The sequence below is a fragment of the Phalacrocorax carbo genome, chromosome 3 (assembly GCF_963921805.1).
Source record: "Phalacrocorax carbo chromosome 3, bPhaCar2.1, whole genome shotgun sequence".
Taxonomy (NCBI): Eukaryota; Metazoa; Chordata; class Aves; order Suliformes; family Phalacrocoracidae; genus Phalacrocorax; species Phalacrocorax carbo.
Window position 1 is genome coordinate 105,098,242 of NC_087515.1, and position 15,083 is coordinate 105,113,324.

Consider the following 15,083-nt stretch of genomic DNA (forward strand, 5'->3'; position numbering starts at 1 on the left):
TATTGGTGTCTGTGCATCACTGTCCCCAGGGTGGGTAGAGCCCTGTGTCCCGGAGGTATGCGGCCCAAGATAAGTTCTCCCGTAGAAGCGTACAGCTACACTGTACTATTCAGTACTCTGAACATTGTGCAGCTTCCATTCCTTATTGTTTAATGTTCTCTGCTCTATTTGTACTTCATAACTTTGACCATGGTTATTTCAGGCTAAATCAAACCAAAAAGAAATAAAAAATAAAGAAAAAAAAAAAACACAAAAAACACACACCCTGGATCAAAAATAATTACTAAAATACCAAAACTACAGACACAAAAAAACCCAGATACAGAAATATGCTAATTGTTTAAATAAATAAACAAATACATAAATAATGGAGGCGGAAAAAACGTTTAGTTCGTTTTCATAAATACCACAAGGGAATGGGTTCATTAATGCTTTCATTTGGGTTAGGAGTATGGTCTCCATGTAATTTTCTTTCTCACACTTTAGTTCATTATTCTGAATTTTCTTGGAGCTTTTGAATGAAACTAATTGCAAGCTGAGTTCTATGAGTGCATCTGATGTACCCCAACCACTAGTGACTAGAAATGGCCTGAAAAAATCCTTCTTTAAGATGTTTAATGCAGATTCCAAATCCTTAGTACCAACTGTTTTGCACTACAGATGTGTTCCTATCAGTTTGCAGGACTTTGTAATGTAGATGCAGCCCACGTTGACTTCTATGTGATTATGATCTTTAGAAGCTGAATTCCTTATCTGTTTAAAAGCAACGTTCAATTTATGGTAACTAAATGAATGTCTGATTTTTGATTTGGGTAATACCTTTACAGAGTGAATAAAACTCTTTTGTGTTACATCCACAGTCAAAAGAAACTGCATCCTGAATCATGCTATTTAGCTTTCCCAGTTCTTAAAGTACTTCCAGTACATAAGAAATACTTCAGCTTGATAGAGATGGGCTTATGTAACAGCAAGAATATACAGGACTTGTTACTTACCTTCATATTTTTATTCCTTTAGAAAGAACTTTTCTTGTGCTTCTTTTGAATATGATGACAGCTCACATTTTTTAAGGAAAATAGAAAAATGTTTGCTAGCTGGAAGTGGGAAAGTTCTTGGGTTTTCTTTAATTATTATTATTTTTGGTAAATGTAGACATTAATTTACTCCTCTTTTACAGCTTATATATGCTTGTGAATTTAACATGTGACTGTATTCCTATTTCTTTTTACATTGTGACAGCTGCATGTGGAGGAAACCTGACAGGCCCAGCAGGAGTTATTTTATCACCTAACTATCCACAGCCTTATCCTCCTGGGAAAGAATGTGACTGGAGAATAAAAGTAAACCCTGACTTTGTCATTGCCTTGATATTCAAAAGGTACCATTTCTAGATGAATGCCTCTGTTTAACAGGATTTTAAATGTCACATCTAAAAATGGCATCATTTATCACTTCTTAAAGCTTCTAATTATATTCTCTGGCTGAGTCCTGGAGCAGACATCTAATATGTGCTATATCATTGCTTCCAAATAAGGTAAAACAAAATAATATAGTTATATGGCAATTTTCATATTGAATATATTCCTAAGTAACAAAACTTTCTGTGACCTATGAAATAAAAATCTTTTAAAATCAATGACAATTTGTAGAAATGCTTGATTTACGTTGTTATGCCTTATAGAAGAGACTGTAGTGGAAACTCTGTAACTCAGTTCTTAAAAGTTTTTACAAATACAGGCTAAATACACTTTGCTTGGAGTGCATAGATCAGAAAAAAAAATTGGAAAATTGGTCTACTTAGTCAAGAGATAAAAGTTGTCCAGATAATGTTGTCTCATAACTTTAAAAGAGTTTTATTTACTGAATGCACTATCCTCAGCTTATATTTTTCACACAGCTTTTTAAGACAAATTGAATTTCAGGGATATAGTCATATTCATGTGTTTAATTTATCATTTCTATTTGAGTCAGGCCTATAAAATTATCTTTCCTGCTATATATATGGCTGCAAATGTAAATTTTCTTTTTTGATTCTCTGTCCTAAGTGTGATTTTTAAGCTAAGAACAGTAACATTGCTGGTGACTTCTGTGGAATGGTGATGAATTCTGATTCTTTCAGGAAGAGATGGTGGCATGCTCAGAATTTTGTTGTATAATATTTACACCCCTTTTTTTAAAAAAAAAGCAACACCAAAACAAAAAAACAAAAAGAACCCAAACAACGGTTTCTTTCCTTGACTGACTGCAATGTGTATTCTAATATTGATACACAAGAAATTAAAGAATAAAAGCCTAAGTTACTTGAAATTACACAATCAAGAATATGATAATTCTGTTCCTCAGATATTAAATCAAATAACATTAAGGCATGAGAATAGTTCTTCACTAATTACACTCTTGAAAATGTCACATGATTGGTGGTATGGTGAGCAGCATATTTCTGTGGACTGCTTAAGTAATCAGCTCAAATTCTCCATTTCAAGTAAAATTAAAGAAACCTATAGTTACTCAGTATTCCGGTTTATTTGTGAATTCTATTTTAAGAAATAAAAGTATGAGCAATATAATGGAATTTGCAGTTTATGCTATACTTCCAGTATATTTTATAATTGCAGTCCTATAATACACACTGAACTACCTAATTCTTTCCTAAACATGATATTCTGTGCAAGAATGTTCTTAAATTTTCCAGGAAGAAATCTTCCTTAGAAATCTGAAAAAAAAGGTTATGCCATAGCTTCCCAGGTTTTTGGCACTACCTTTTACAAAACTACCTGATGTTGGGAGACCATTCTTGGAAAGTCATCCATCTTCTGACCTATAAGGCCTTTTAAGGTGTAGATTGTAGGGTTGTTAATCTTGTAAATAGTTTTAGAATGCTTCAGGAAAAAAAAAAGAGGAAAATTGGAGTACAAATTAAGAAGGAGGGGAAAACCAACACTATTATCTATATGTATACGGCTGTCAAACAGAGAAAATGGAAAACTGTGACTACCTTTCTTTTTTTAATAAATGCTGTATTTTTACTATAAATGGACCATAAGAGTAATATGGATTCATATTTCATGAAAAAGTGTGCAAATACATGCTGGTAACTTTGTAATAGAGAAGCAAATTGAGATAGTTTTAAAAATATAATGTTAGAACACTCATAACTTAATGGACTATCACAAACCCCCTCTGATTTATAAGAGAAGTGAGGGCTGAAGTAACTCAATTTCTGCAATACTTTCACTAAGTTCTTTGATTTTTAGAATAGAATAGAATAGAATAGAATAGAATAGAATAGAATAGAATAGAATAGAATAGAATAGAATAGAATAGAATAGAACAGAAATTTCAGTTGGAAGGGACCTACAATGATCATCTAGTCCAACTGCCTGAGCACTTCAGGGCTGACTAAGTTAAAGCATGTTGTTAAAGGCATCGTCCAAATGCCTCTTAAACACTGACAGGCTTGGGGCATCGACCACCTCTCTAGGAAGCCTGTTCTAGTGTCTGACCACCCTCTCGGTAAAGAATTGCTTCCTCATGGCCAGTCCAAACCTCCCCTGGTGCAGCTTTGAACCATTCCCATGCACCCTGTCACTGTGTAACAGAGAGAAGAGCTCAGCACCTCCCTCTCCACTTCTCCTCCTCAGCAAGCTGTAGAGAGCAATGAGGTTGCTCCTCAGCCTCTTTGTCTCCAAACCAGACAAGCCCAAAGGCCTTAGCTGTTCCTCATAGGACCTTCCTTCCAGCCCTTTCTCCAGTTTTGTTGCCCTCCTCTGGGTGCATTCAGGGACCTTAACATCTTTCTTAAATTGTGGGGCCCAGAACTGCACGCAGTACTCCATCCACGTGAGGCCTCCCCACTGTTGAAGAGAGTAGGGTAATTACCCCTTTTGACTGGCTGGTTATACTGTGTTTGATGCACCCCAGGATGTGGTTTGCCCTCTTGGCTGCCAGGACTCACTGCAAGCTCACATTGAGCCTGCTGTTGACCAGCAACCTCAGGTCCCTTTCTGCAGGGCTGCTCTCCAGCAACATCCTCTCGCAATTTATACCTGTGCCCGGCATTGCTTCATCCCAGGTGCAGAATCCAGCATCTGCACATGTTAAATTTCATCCCATTAATCATAGCCCAATGCTCCAATCTGTCTAGATCCCTCTGCAAGGCCTCCTGTCCCTCATGAGAGTCAACAGCACCTCCCAGTTTAGTATCATCAGCAAACTTGTTAATGGTGCATTCCACTCCGGCCTTCAGATTGTTGATAAATATATTGGACAGAACTGGCCCTAGAATTGAACCCTGAGGAACACCACTGGTGACCGGTTGCCAGCTGGATTAGCCCCATTCACTACAACCCTTTGAGCTCTGCCTCTCAACCAGTTCTTCAGCCGGTGCACCGTGAACCCACTCATCCCACAGCTGGACAACCAGTCCAGCAGGTTGCTGTGAGGGACAGTATCAAAAGCCTTCCTAAAATCCAGAAAAATGACATCCACCACTTTCCCTTCCTCCACAAGCCGGCTGACCTTATCATAGAAGGATATCAAATTAGTTAAACCGGATTTGCCCTTTGTGAACGCATGTTGATTGTACCTGAGGATTGCATTATTTTTTAAATACCTTTCAATAGTACCTAGTATAATCTGCTCCATAATTTTTCAGGAACTGAGGTTAGAGTAACAGGTCTGTAGTTCCCTCGGTCTTCCCTCACTGCCTTTTTGTAGATTGGAATTATATTGGCTAGACTCAAGTCAGCAGAGACCTCCCCGGACTCCCAAGACCTTTGGTAGATGATCGAGAGGGGTAATGGTTCTTTGAAATCTGCAAACTCTGCTTTCTTAACATATCATTTTCTGTTCATTTTATCTAAAATTTTTCATTCTTAGGCAGTATGTTACAGGTAAGACCTGTACTATTCTTAAGGAGCTGGTTTTGAGAAGACAGCAGTGTCTGCATAGGATGAGAATGTGGGTTTTTAATAGAGAGATGCAATATATTTTGTCAAATGTGTGTTGACTACAGAAAGGTTGGAAACCATTGCTTCGCACTATTTGCTTTTTCTCTTTTTTTTTTGGTCTGTAGACTGCTACTGCTTTGAACTCTTCTAACTCTAAACTAAAAATTCTCTGTCTTAGCAAAATTATCCAAATATTTTTCTGGCTTCTGTTGCTTCTTCAAAATAGAACATAAAATATTATTCATTATATGAAGCCATTTCCATTTGACGTTACTTAGGAATTTTTTTTCTGCTGATTTCTTAGCTAAAGATATTGCTTTTTGTTTTACATGATTTGGAAAAGTTTGCGTCTAACAGTACTAACTGATGTAATAGAAAGAAGAACAGCTGACCACCACACTTGCAAAAATGCCAAATATTTATTATTTTGTTTTACAAAGAGAATTGGAAAGAATAAAAAATCCACTCACTTGACTGAGCCCTTGCCTGCTTTTTAAAATGTAGTTCTACTTTTCTTATATTTTTTTCAATGTTCCTAGTATATCCTTTTTATCTAGCTCTGTATAAATTTCTGATATAAATGCCTCTGTTTTTATGTTGTCTCAGAACTCATCTCAACTAAATTTCTCTGAAAGACATTCCATTCATATTATCTTCATTATTGTTTTGTATAAACACACAAATGTCATCAAATATGGCATTGCAGAGATGGTTTAGTGAGAATAATGATTCACTTTAATTTATCATAATTATCTGATGTAATTTGGATATGAACAAAGGCATGTTCCAGAATAGTGGTCTGTCCATTTGAAAGGATCTTGTTTGTAAAATGGTGAATCCATGTTTGTATGGTTGGATTTAAGATCATCCAGTTTAGTCAACTAAAAGCTGCACTTTTAATTTAAGCTAGTTGTCTGGATCATTCCTGTGATCGCTGGTAAGAGGCAGCCTTTCTACAGCAGGTGATTCATTCCATCTTTTGAAGGTGTTTAAGATAGGTAGGAGGATATGCTTCTTTTTTTTATGGACTGTAGACAGAGCCTGTATGATGGCCTGATACTAGATGTTTTGGAAAACTGAAGGTGTTCAAAACAATGGTAAAGAGAACTCCACTGAAAGTTAGTAAATTTCACTGTGAATTATATTTAAAAAGACTTTTATTACTGCAGAAGAAAATGTGTTAGGCAGAAGACTGGCAGCAGTACTCACAGTAGCGTTTAACTCATGAAAAAGAAATGAAGACTTAATTATCTTTTTTCCTTTATTTTCAGTTTCAATATGGAACCTAGTTATGATTTTCTACATATTTATGAAGGGGAAGATTCCAACAGTCCTCTAATTGGCAGTTTTCAAGGTTCACAAGCTCCTGAAAGAATAGAGAGCAGTGGTAACAGCCTGTTTCTGGCTTTTCGCAGTGATGCTTCTGTTGGAATGTCAGGATTTGCAATTGACTATAAAGGTACTGTTCTAACCATAATGTGTGGAAAATAAAGGGAAATAAATGTTATTTAGTATTTATTGAGACTCAGATCTGTACACTTTTAGATGTACTTATACTGAACTGCCAAATATTTCTTTGCATTAATGTAGGTTTTAAAAGCTATTTTCTGTAAGTGTGTGGAGGAACACAGAAATCCTCTTTCATGAAATGTCCTTCACATTACCTATGCACATTTTTATCATCCAGAAAAAAATGTAGATGTAGAGGACATAGTAGATGTAGAGGAAGTAGCATTTGGAAAAGAGTTGTAGAATAATGGAATTGTCTTACCCAATTAGAATACATGACTATTGCTGCTCCCTTGTTGACACATACCAATACATTTTCCTTTCCATTTTGTTGTTGAATCTACATATACATTTTGGAACAAATACTGCAGGAAAATATTTGCATTTTTTGGGGGAGTACTTATTACTAGCCAGAGAATGGGTTACGCTGACTATTTATTAAACACACACTCTCACTTTAAATGCTGGATTCTTTTCTGGTCACAGATGCTGTCTCTGGCTTGATTGTCATCTCTGCTGATATTTATCAAGCTATTTTTCATCACAGAGGTGCTGCCTCAGCTTCTTCTTCTTGCCAGTGGAAGCAAACCACATTAATACATGTGTCAAAAATAAAGGAACAAAAATATCTAAAGAATATAGAAATACCAATGAAAGAGAGGGAGGATAGAAAGGACTATTAAATAATTTTTATATTTAGTCTTCATCTTTCATCCAGCATCATGCATTATTCTCCGTGTTGGCAAGGCTTTCCTTCCCAAAGTAATTGTCACATTGCCATAGATTAAACCTTAGTGTGTTTGTTCCTACCTAAACTTGAAACAAAATACAAATAAAATGGGAAAAATATTTGTTCCAGGAAGTCTTGTTGACCTCAAGGAAAGAAAATGACAAGTTGAGGAGGAGATAAAGAGATAAAGATGCCCATTGAAAACATGCATAATCATTTAATCTGTGTGTGTATTTTCTGTTCTCAGCATAGTCTAATATGTGTGCCTTTATGCAACTGGAAACTAAATGCAGCACTAAGAAAATAAAAATATAACATATAAAAGCAGAACAGTATATTTTTAAAAGTTATTATACTCAATGGGCAGTATGTTTGTGCCTAATAAATCAATATTTTTATTAGGCTTATATTTTAATAATTTATATAACATTTATTACTTTACATTTCTGAACATGGACATCCAGTTTTGCTTTCTGATAATATTCCTTGAGTATTTAATTAAAATACTTGCTTTATTAACATTTAGTTAGGGAAGGAGGCATGCTATAAGCTTCAACTATGAATTTGACTTTGGAAATTTTTAATAAAAACTTTGCCTCCTATAATGGACTTTATTTATATTAGATGCATCCTGCCCTCCTAAAGAGTTCTTATATTTAGCAAAATATTGTTTATAAAACAATATTACACAATATTTTAATAGATTTTAAAGGGACTAAGCTGTGTTTAAGCCTTTTCTAGGAAAAAGTATAACATTTAATAATATAGCAGTACTAATATTTTGCTTTCATTTATTTAGTTATAAAGAATGTTGTATGTATAAATCCTTCTTATTTCAAGATCACCTCAATCATATTCTTGAAACAGTCATTTCTAATATGAATTATTTCTCCCGTACCTTTTCTTTATAATTTAACTTGCCAAAGATGCTGAATGAAATCCTAGTCTTGTTAAAATCAATGCCTATACTCACGTTGACTTAAAGATTTTGTACCTATTAGCTCATGCCAGAAGATAACTGTTGTGCTTATTTTGTCAGCCATCAAGCTCCAGTTATTATTAGATCTTCTTAAATATGAAACATAAAGGAACAACACATTTTTTATGTTTACATTATTCCATAGTATAACAGCTTTCGAATCAGAAGTTACTGAATACTGAACACGATACATGGTTAAAAACATAATAGTGTTGAATGGTGAATTCTAGAAATGGTAGTTTTTCTTCTACATCGCTAAACTTCAGTGGAGTCATTCAGCTCATTCAGAGTTCTGCTAACAAGAGGTAGGAAGAAAATGCTGTTGGTTAGATCCTCTCAGTATAATTTCCTTGGGCAGATAACCAATCAAATGCAAACATCCGTGATCTTGTAGTAAGCATACAGAAACAAGAAAAATACTATAATAAGCTATTGAAAAATGTAAATTGACTGGAAAAAAAAACCACTGATAATTGTTCAATTTTCTTTTTTAATTGAAAGTTTATATAGGTTTACTTTAATTAATTTTAACAGAAAAGCCACGGGAAGCTTGTTTTGATCCTGGAAACATCATGAATGGGACAAGAATTGGAACTGACTTTAAGCTTGGTTCAACTATTACTTACCAGTGTGATTCTGGATATAAGATTATCAGTCCTTCAACTATAACATGTGTAATTGGTACAGATGGAAAGCCAGCATGGAACAGAGCATTGCCATCTTGTAATGGTATGTACTGTTTTCTTAACATTTCCCTTGTCCCCCCAGTGAATTCAGAGTTTCTCTGTCCCTGAGGCTATTTATACTATTTTATGCATCTATTAAAAAAAAAAAAAGGTCTTGAAAATAGCTTGATTAAAAAAAATATGAAGTTAAAAAATAAAAATCACAATGATATGAGTTTTGGACTAAAACTTAATAATTAATGTATTCACTATTTCAAAATACATTTAAATTCTGAAAGCAACACATTGTTATGTTTATAATAATGATTACAATGTAATATGTAAGTTTCCACGGTTTGTCCTTTACATCAGTTTTAGTGGAAGGCTTTGTGATCTATATGAGAATCCATATAAAATAGACTAAATATTAATTGTGGAGTATTACTGCCCTATCCATTGTTTCTTTTTATTCTCTTTGTATTGTCTGTTGCGAATTTATTGTTTATTAGACTGTGAGTAGGAGCAGTCCTTTCAACAAAATGGAGCTTCAATATCTGACTCATTTATAATAATAGAGATTTTTGTGTGCTCCCACATAGTCTAGATATGTATTATTTTCAGGTATTAACTTTGTAGTGATAGGAATGTAGAACTGCCTTTAAAAAGAATTTAGCAACTTAGACTATGCCCATACTATTTGAATTGTGCTCAGAGCAAGAACTGGGGACTGGAAATAGGTTAAGTTGTTAGACTTAAGTTGTTAGACTATTCCCAGGCATGATTTTGGGCCAGACCTTATAACACTCTAAAATTTCTTAGTCACAGTGTGGGAGTAAGCATGGGACAGAGGCTGTTCCCAGTAGGTTACCTGCATGTGTTTCTGAAAGTGAGAGTAGTAGTACCAGTACTAGCACTATTATAGGTATTTGCTGTGACCAATCATGCTGTTTGGTCTCAAGGCCATAGAATAAACTGTTGTGGTGTTCAGTGTCCAATGCAGCCATAGCTTAAGTCTATGTCTATACTCCTAAAGAAAAAAGGCATGGGAAGTTGATGAAGTAGGTTGCTGATTATCCATAGTGCTTAACTGCTACTTCATGACTTCATCTATGAAAATATCACTCTGTTAGACTTTATTACAAGTCTCACATTATTTCAGGAACTTTGGACTGTAACCCCTGCCCTGATGCACACACACAAACACACAATATAAGAATCATAGAATCATTTAGGTTGGAAAAGACCCTCATTGATTTCAACCATTAACCTAATATTACCAAGGCCACCACTAACCCATGTCCCTAAGCACCATATCTATATGTGCTGGTTTTGGCTGAGAAGGGGTTAATTCTTCTCACCGTGGGGGGTCGGGGACCTTTCCATCTTCCCGCACTCTGCTGCATGGCGGGGGGGGGGCTGGAGGGGCGGGGCCGTGGTGGGGGCGGCTGACCCTAACTAGCCAATGGCAGGTTCATTCCATACCACGTGACACCGTGACCGGTATGTTGGGGGGGGGCAGTTGCGGCTCGGGAGCGTCGTGGCGCCGGGTTGGCTGCATTGCATGGGGTTTGTTTCAGCGGTTCGTTCCCCTTCCCCCCTCCCCCGGGGTTTTGCGCCTCTCATTGTTCTCCTTTACATTGCATTTTGTGTTGTTTCTTTTAATTTTAATTATTAAACTGTTCTTATCCCAACCCACGAGCGTTACCCTTCTGATTCTCTCCCCCATCTACCGGTGGGGGAGTGAGCGAGCGGCTGTGTGGGGCTGAGCTGCCGGCTAAACCATGACACTATACGTCTTTTAAATATCTCCATGGATGGTGACTCATCCACTTCCCTGGGAAGCCTGTTCCAGTGTTTGACAATCCTTTTGGTAAAGAATTTTTTCCTAAAATCCAATCTAAAGCTCCCTTGGTGAAATGAGTCCATTTTCTCTTGTCCTATCCCTTGTTACACGGGAAAGAGACTGACACCTCGCTACAACCTCCTTTCAGGTAATTGTAGAGAGCGAAAAGGTATCTCCTGAGCCTCCCCCTCTCCAGACTAAACAACCTCAGTGCCCTCAGCTGCTCCTCATAGGTCTTGTTCTCCAGGCCCTTCACCATCTTGGTTGCTTTTCTTTGCATGTGTTGCTGCACCTCAATGTCTTTCTTGTAGTGAAGGCCCCAAAACTGAACACAGTATTTGAGATGTGACTTCACCAGTGCAAGTATATGCCTATACATACACATACAGAGACACACACATATTTTTATTTATATATACACATACATGCACACATAAATACATATCATTTAAACTCATATTTTCAGAGATGGGCAGAATATCTACAGAATTATGGGTTATGACAATTTAAGGAAAGGTATGGAGATTGTAGAACCACTCTAAAGAAAACCAGTAATTTACCAATGAAACAGAGAACCCAGAATAATGTAAAAATATATAAGATTTATTTTCAAGCCTTTCAGATTAGAGCAACAGGTCAATAGCTGCATGCTAAACAGATTTACCACCATCAATAAAAAAAGACGAATTAAGATGGTTGTTTGTTTTTTTTTTTTCACGGGGTTGTTGATTCAGTAACTTTGGTTTTTAAAAGATTTTAATGAAAAGTATCAAGGGTTTTTTTTCCCCTACATATGGTCCATATTTGGAGCACATGGAACAGCAGGATGAATCGCTTTACTTATAAACATTGCAGAATGCAGCTTTTGCTGCGAAGTTGCAATAGCTTAGCTTTATTACCTTATGAAAGTACACTTGTAGAACAATTATATTTTGTATTATTTAAGGAGTTGCTATAAAACACTGAGTAGTGTAGAAAAATTAAAATGACCTGTAGTTCACCTTGCAAACTGATATATTTCTCATATTTTGGGCTATTTATGTTTTTGACACAACATTCAAATTTAAATTTAAAAATCAACATTTATTTTCTGAATTTTTCAAAGCAGAATAAACATCCTATTTTTTAATAAATAAATTGCTATTACAATAATACCTATTATTATAACACTTTATAAAATATGAAAAAAAAAATTAGGGGAAGTGTTCTTTTGAATCCTCTACTTCTTACACCCTGAAATAAAGGTCTAGAACAGACAGACAGAGCTCCTAAATCAATACCTTTATTTTAACAAAATAGACATCAGTCTCTCATACTGAGTTAGTTTTGGGGATCATCCAACAGATAATTGCAAATCTAAAATTTTACAGGAGATTATTTTTCAACATAAATAATTTGGTACTGTATTGACAATAATTATTACGTGTAACTTTCTTTTGATTTGTTAAAATTGTTCTATATTTATACAACACAGATCCTGAAACAAGGGATAGAGGATAAATGTTAGCCATAGTGCTGAGACTTGGTTTTAATTTTCTGCCTCAATAATTATAATGCTTATTCCAATTTGACAATACAGTCTTGAGATGCTTGTGATATCTATTCTAAATAACACTGGGTGTCTAAAGAAGCAGAAATTACTAACTGAAAGATTGGGTGTCCTGACATTGTTAAATCTGAGTAAAATTAAACTGGAATACATGCTTATGTAAGTACTTTAAGTCTATTCAGTATGGTTTACTGTGTGTTTCATTTTAAAACGCTTGCTCTTATGACTTCAGTTAAGGTGCAGAGGTTTTTAAAGTATCATTTACACGGCTACTACATTTGTGTCTCTAGTATGGAGTAAACCATACTAGTTAAGTAAACATCTATCTATACTCCCTTGTGGAGTCTTAAATAACTCTTTAATAAAATAGACTTGATTTATGAGGACAAAAGTCTCAAATTGTGGGTTTGGTTTTTTTGGCTGTTTGTTTGTCCTCATATTACTGAGGACTGCAAGAGCTCTTTGGGTCCCTGTCTTATTTTACCATAGTGCTGTAATGATAGCTGTGCCGGTAGAATGAAGAATCCTTCTTTTTGTCACAGGGCACAGTTCTGAGTAAAATTGAGACACGAAAAATTTAAAGTAAAAGAACAGTTATGTGAGTGGAAAGTGTAAACAAAATGAATTATTTTATGTTTACATGTAGGCTGATACTTGGGTTTGTTTAGCCTGGAGAAGGGAAGAATGAGGGGGGATTTCATCAACACCTATAAATATGTAAAGGGTGGGTGTCAGGATGATGGGACCAGGCTCTTTTCAGTGGTATCCAGTGACAGGCCAAGGGGCAATGGGCACAAGTAGGAACACAGGAAGTTCCACCTCAATGTGAGAAAAAAACTTCTTTCCTGTGAGGGTGACAGAGCAGTGGAACAGGCTGCCCAGGGAGGGTGTGGAGTCTCCTTGCCCAGAGACGTTCAAAACCTGCCTGGATGCGTCCCTGTGCCCCCTGCTCTGGGTGTCCCTGCTCAAGCAGGGGGGTTGGAGGAGATGATCTCCAGAGGTCCCTTCCAACACCTACCGTTCTGTGATTCTCTGATTCTGTGATTCTGTAGATATGAAATACAGATCCATTATATAAAACATATTTATACATAAATTTAAGAGTAGGAGTGGTACGGGAGACCAGAACGAAAATACACTCAGGATCACCTATGTTGTCCCATAAAGCCCTCTTGTAATATACAACTTAACCCAATCAAAACTGAAAATATCAAACAAAAATGCTCTTGAAGCACTTTTAGCACATTCTGAATTTATATTTATTTATTTATACTGAGAGTTAATTTCCCCTTTTTAAACTTCTTTAAAATATTGGATGAAAAAGTATTACAAATTTTGAAGCATGAAAACTAGAAAAGAACTTAAAATGAGTGTTGTATGGTAAACCCTAAGAATCTCTGAAAAGGACACAATTCTTTAAGTCAATTAATCCAATTAAGTGAATTAATACAACTTTATTTCTGTGTGGTGTGGTTTTTATTGTTTGGGTTTTGGTGGTTTTTTTTAAGGTAGTATTTTACAGTCAGACATGATGAAAGGAAATTTCATTTTTATCTAGGTAACTGTTGGCAACTGCAAGTACGTATGTTTTGAAACACTAATAGAAAGTCTTAGGCATATTTTTTCATTATTAATTTCCCAACCCTTAATGAAGTTATTAAAATACATCCTCTGAAAATGCAGGTTTTTCTCACTAAAACAAACATTATTCATAATCAAAACTGAGAGCTCTGTTTAGGGTATGTTCAACTGCCACAGTACCGCACTGATAAATTTTGCAGACTTAATCTACAAAAGAACTTTTCTTGCATCTTTTTCAGCCTAAGCACTCACAGGCTTTCCTTACAGAGTGTATATACTACGAAGATGTTATTAAAAATGTGATGAAAGATATTATTTTAAAAAATCTAAAAACAAGATAACACCTCCATTTTATAAGGGAACATTTTTACAGCTCAGGAACTTTGGAATTTGTTTTATATTAAGCATAAGTGATATACTTGCATTCCAGTGAAATATTCATGACTTTAGAATTTCATCTGGTAATTAAAAGATAGACTTTGTGACTTAGCTTCTGGTATCCCCAAAGAAAAAAGAAAAAAAATATAAAGATTTCAAATTCATGGCATGAACTGATTCTTTGTGATATTGAGTTTCACCTCAGCCACATAATCCTATTCAGCCTACTGATAGATTAAACTTCTCATCTTCAATCATTACATTGGATTTTTGAATAATTCATATAAACAGCTAAGGGAAGACACAGATTTGTAGTATTAATTGCTGCCTGTATAAGGAAGTTAAACTTGTAGAGGTATTTCAAGTATGCTTTTTAAACCCAGTTGCTGTCAGGGAGCAGAAAGAGCAGGTCTGCTCCTCAAGGGCAGATGAGCAGGAGCTGGGGATGAGCAAAGCACAGGCTGTGCCCTCACTCACTGGGCACAGTCCCGCAGTAAAATAGCTGGGTCAACAGATTGGGTAACAGGGTCCTTTGATAGCCCCAGACCAATGAGCTCATCCACCTGGACCCCAGGTCCATCTGCTCAGAGCTGCTTTACATGTTAAAATGCAATCTGCTATATGTAAGATTCCCAGAGAGGAGTAATGTTGGTTTACTTTGTTCCTTATATCAGAAAGTAATCTCTTAGATTATGCAATGATCCTTTCCTTGTTTAAAAACAAATGTAATGTGACTATTCTAGTTTTTTATAATATATTTTACCTGTTTATGTATTTTAGAAATAATTTTATTATTGGCTTCTTGGGTAAAATAACAGTGTACAACAACCTTTTGTTCTTGAAAAAGCTATAGTTTTTAGTATTGTTTGATGAAATCATTTGGAAAAAAAAGAAAAGAAA

At 35.5% G+C, this 15,083-nt stretch overlaps 1 protein-coding gene across 1 annotated transcript in view; it reads left to right on the plus strand.

The window, feature by feature from the left end:
• Positions 1–15,083, plus strand: part of CSMD1 (CUB and Sushi multiple domains 1) — a 1,235,979-nt gene that overhangs the window by 1,016,676 nt on the left and 204,220 nt on the right. Inside the window, exons 28-30 of the mRNA XM_064447944.1 lie at positions 1,240–1,378; positions 6,221–6,408; positions 8,702–8,896. Of these exons, the coding sequence (XP_064304014.1) occupies positions 1,240–1,378; positions 6,221–6,408; positions 8,702–8,896 (522 nt within the window). The remainder of the gene's footprint in view (positions 1–1,239; positions 1,379–6,220; positions 6,409–8,701; positions 8,897–15,083) is intronic.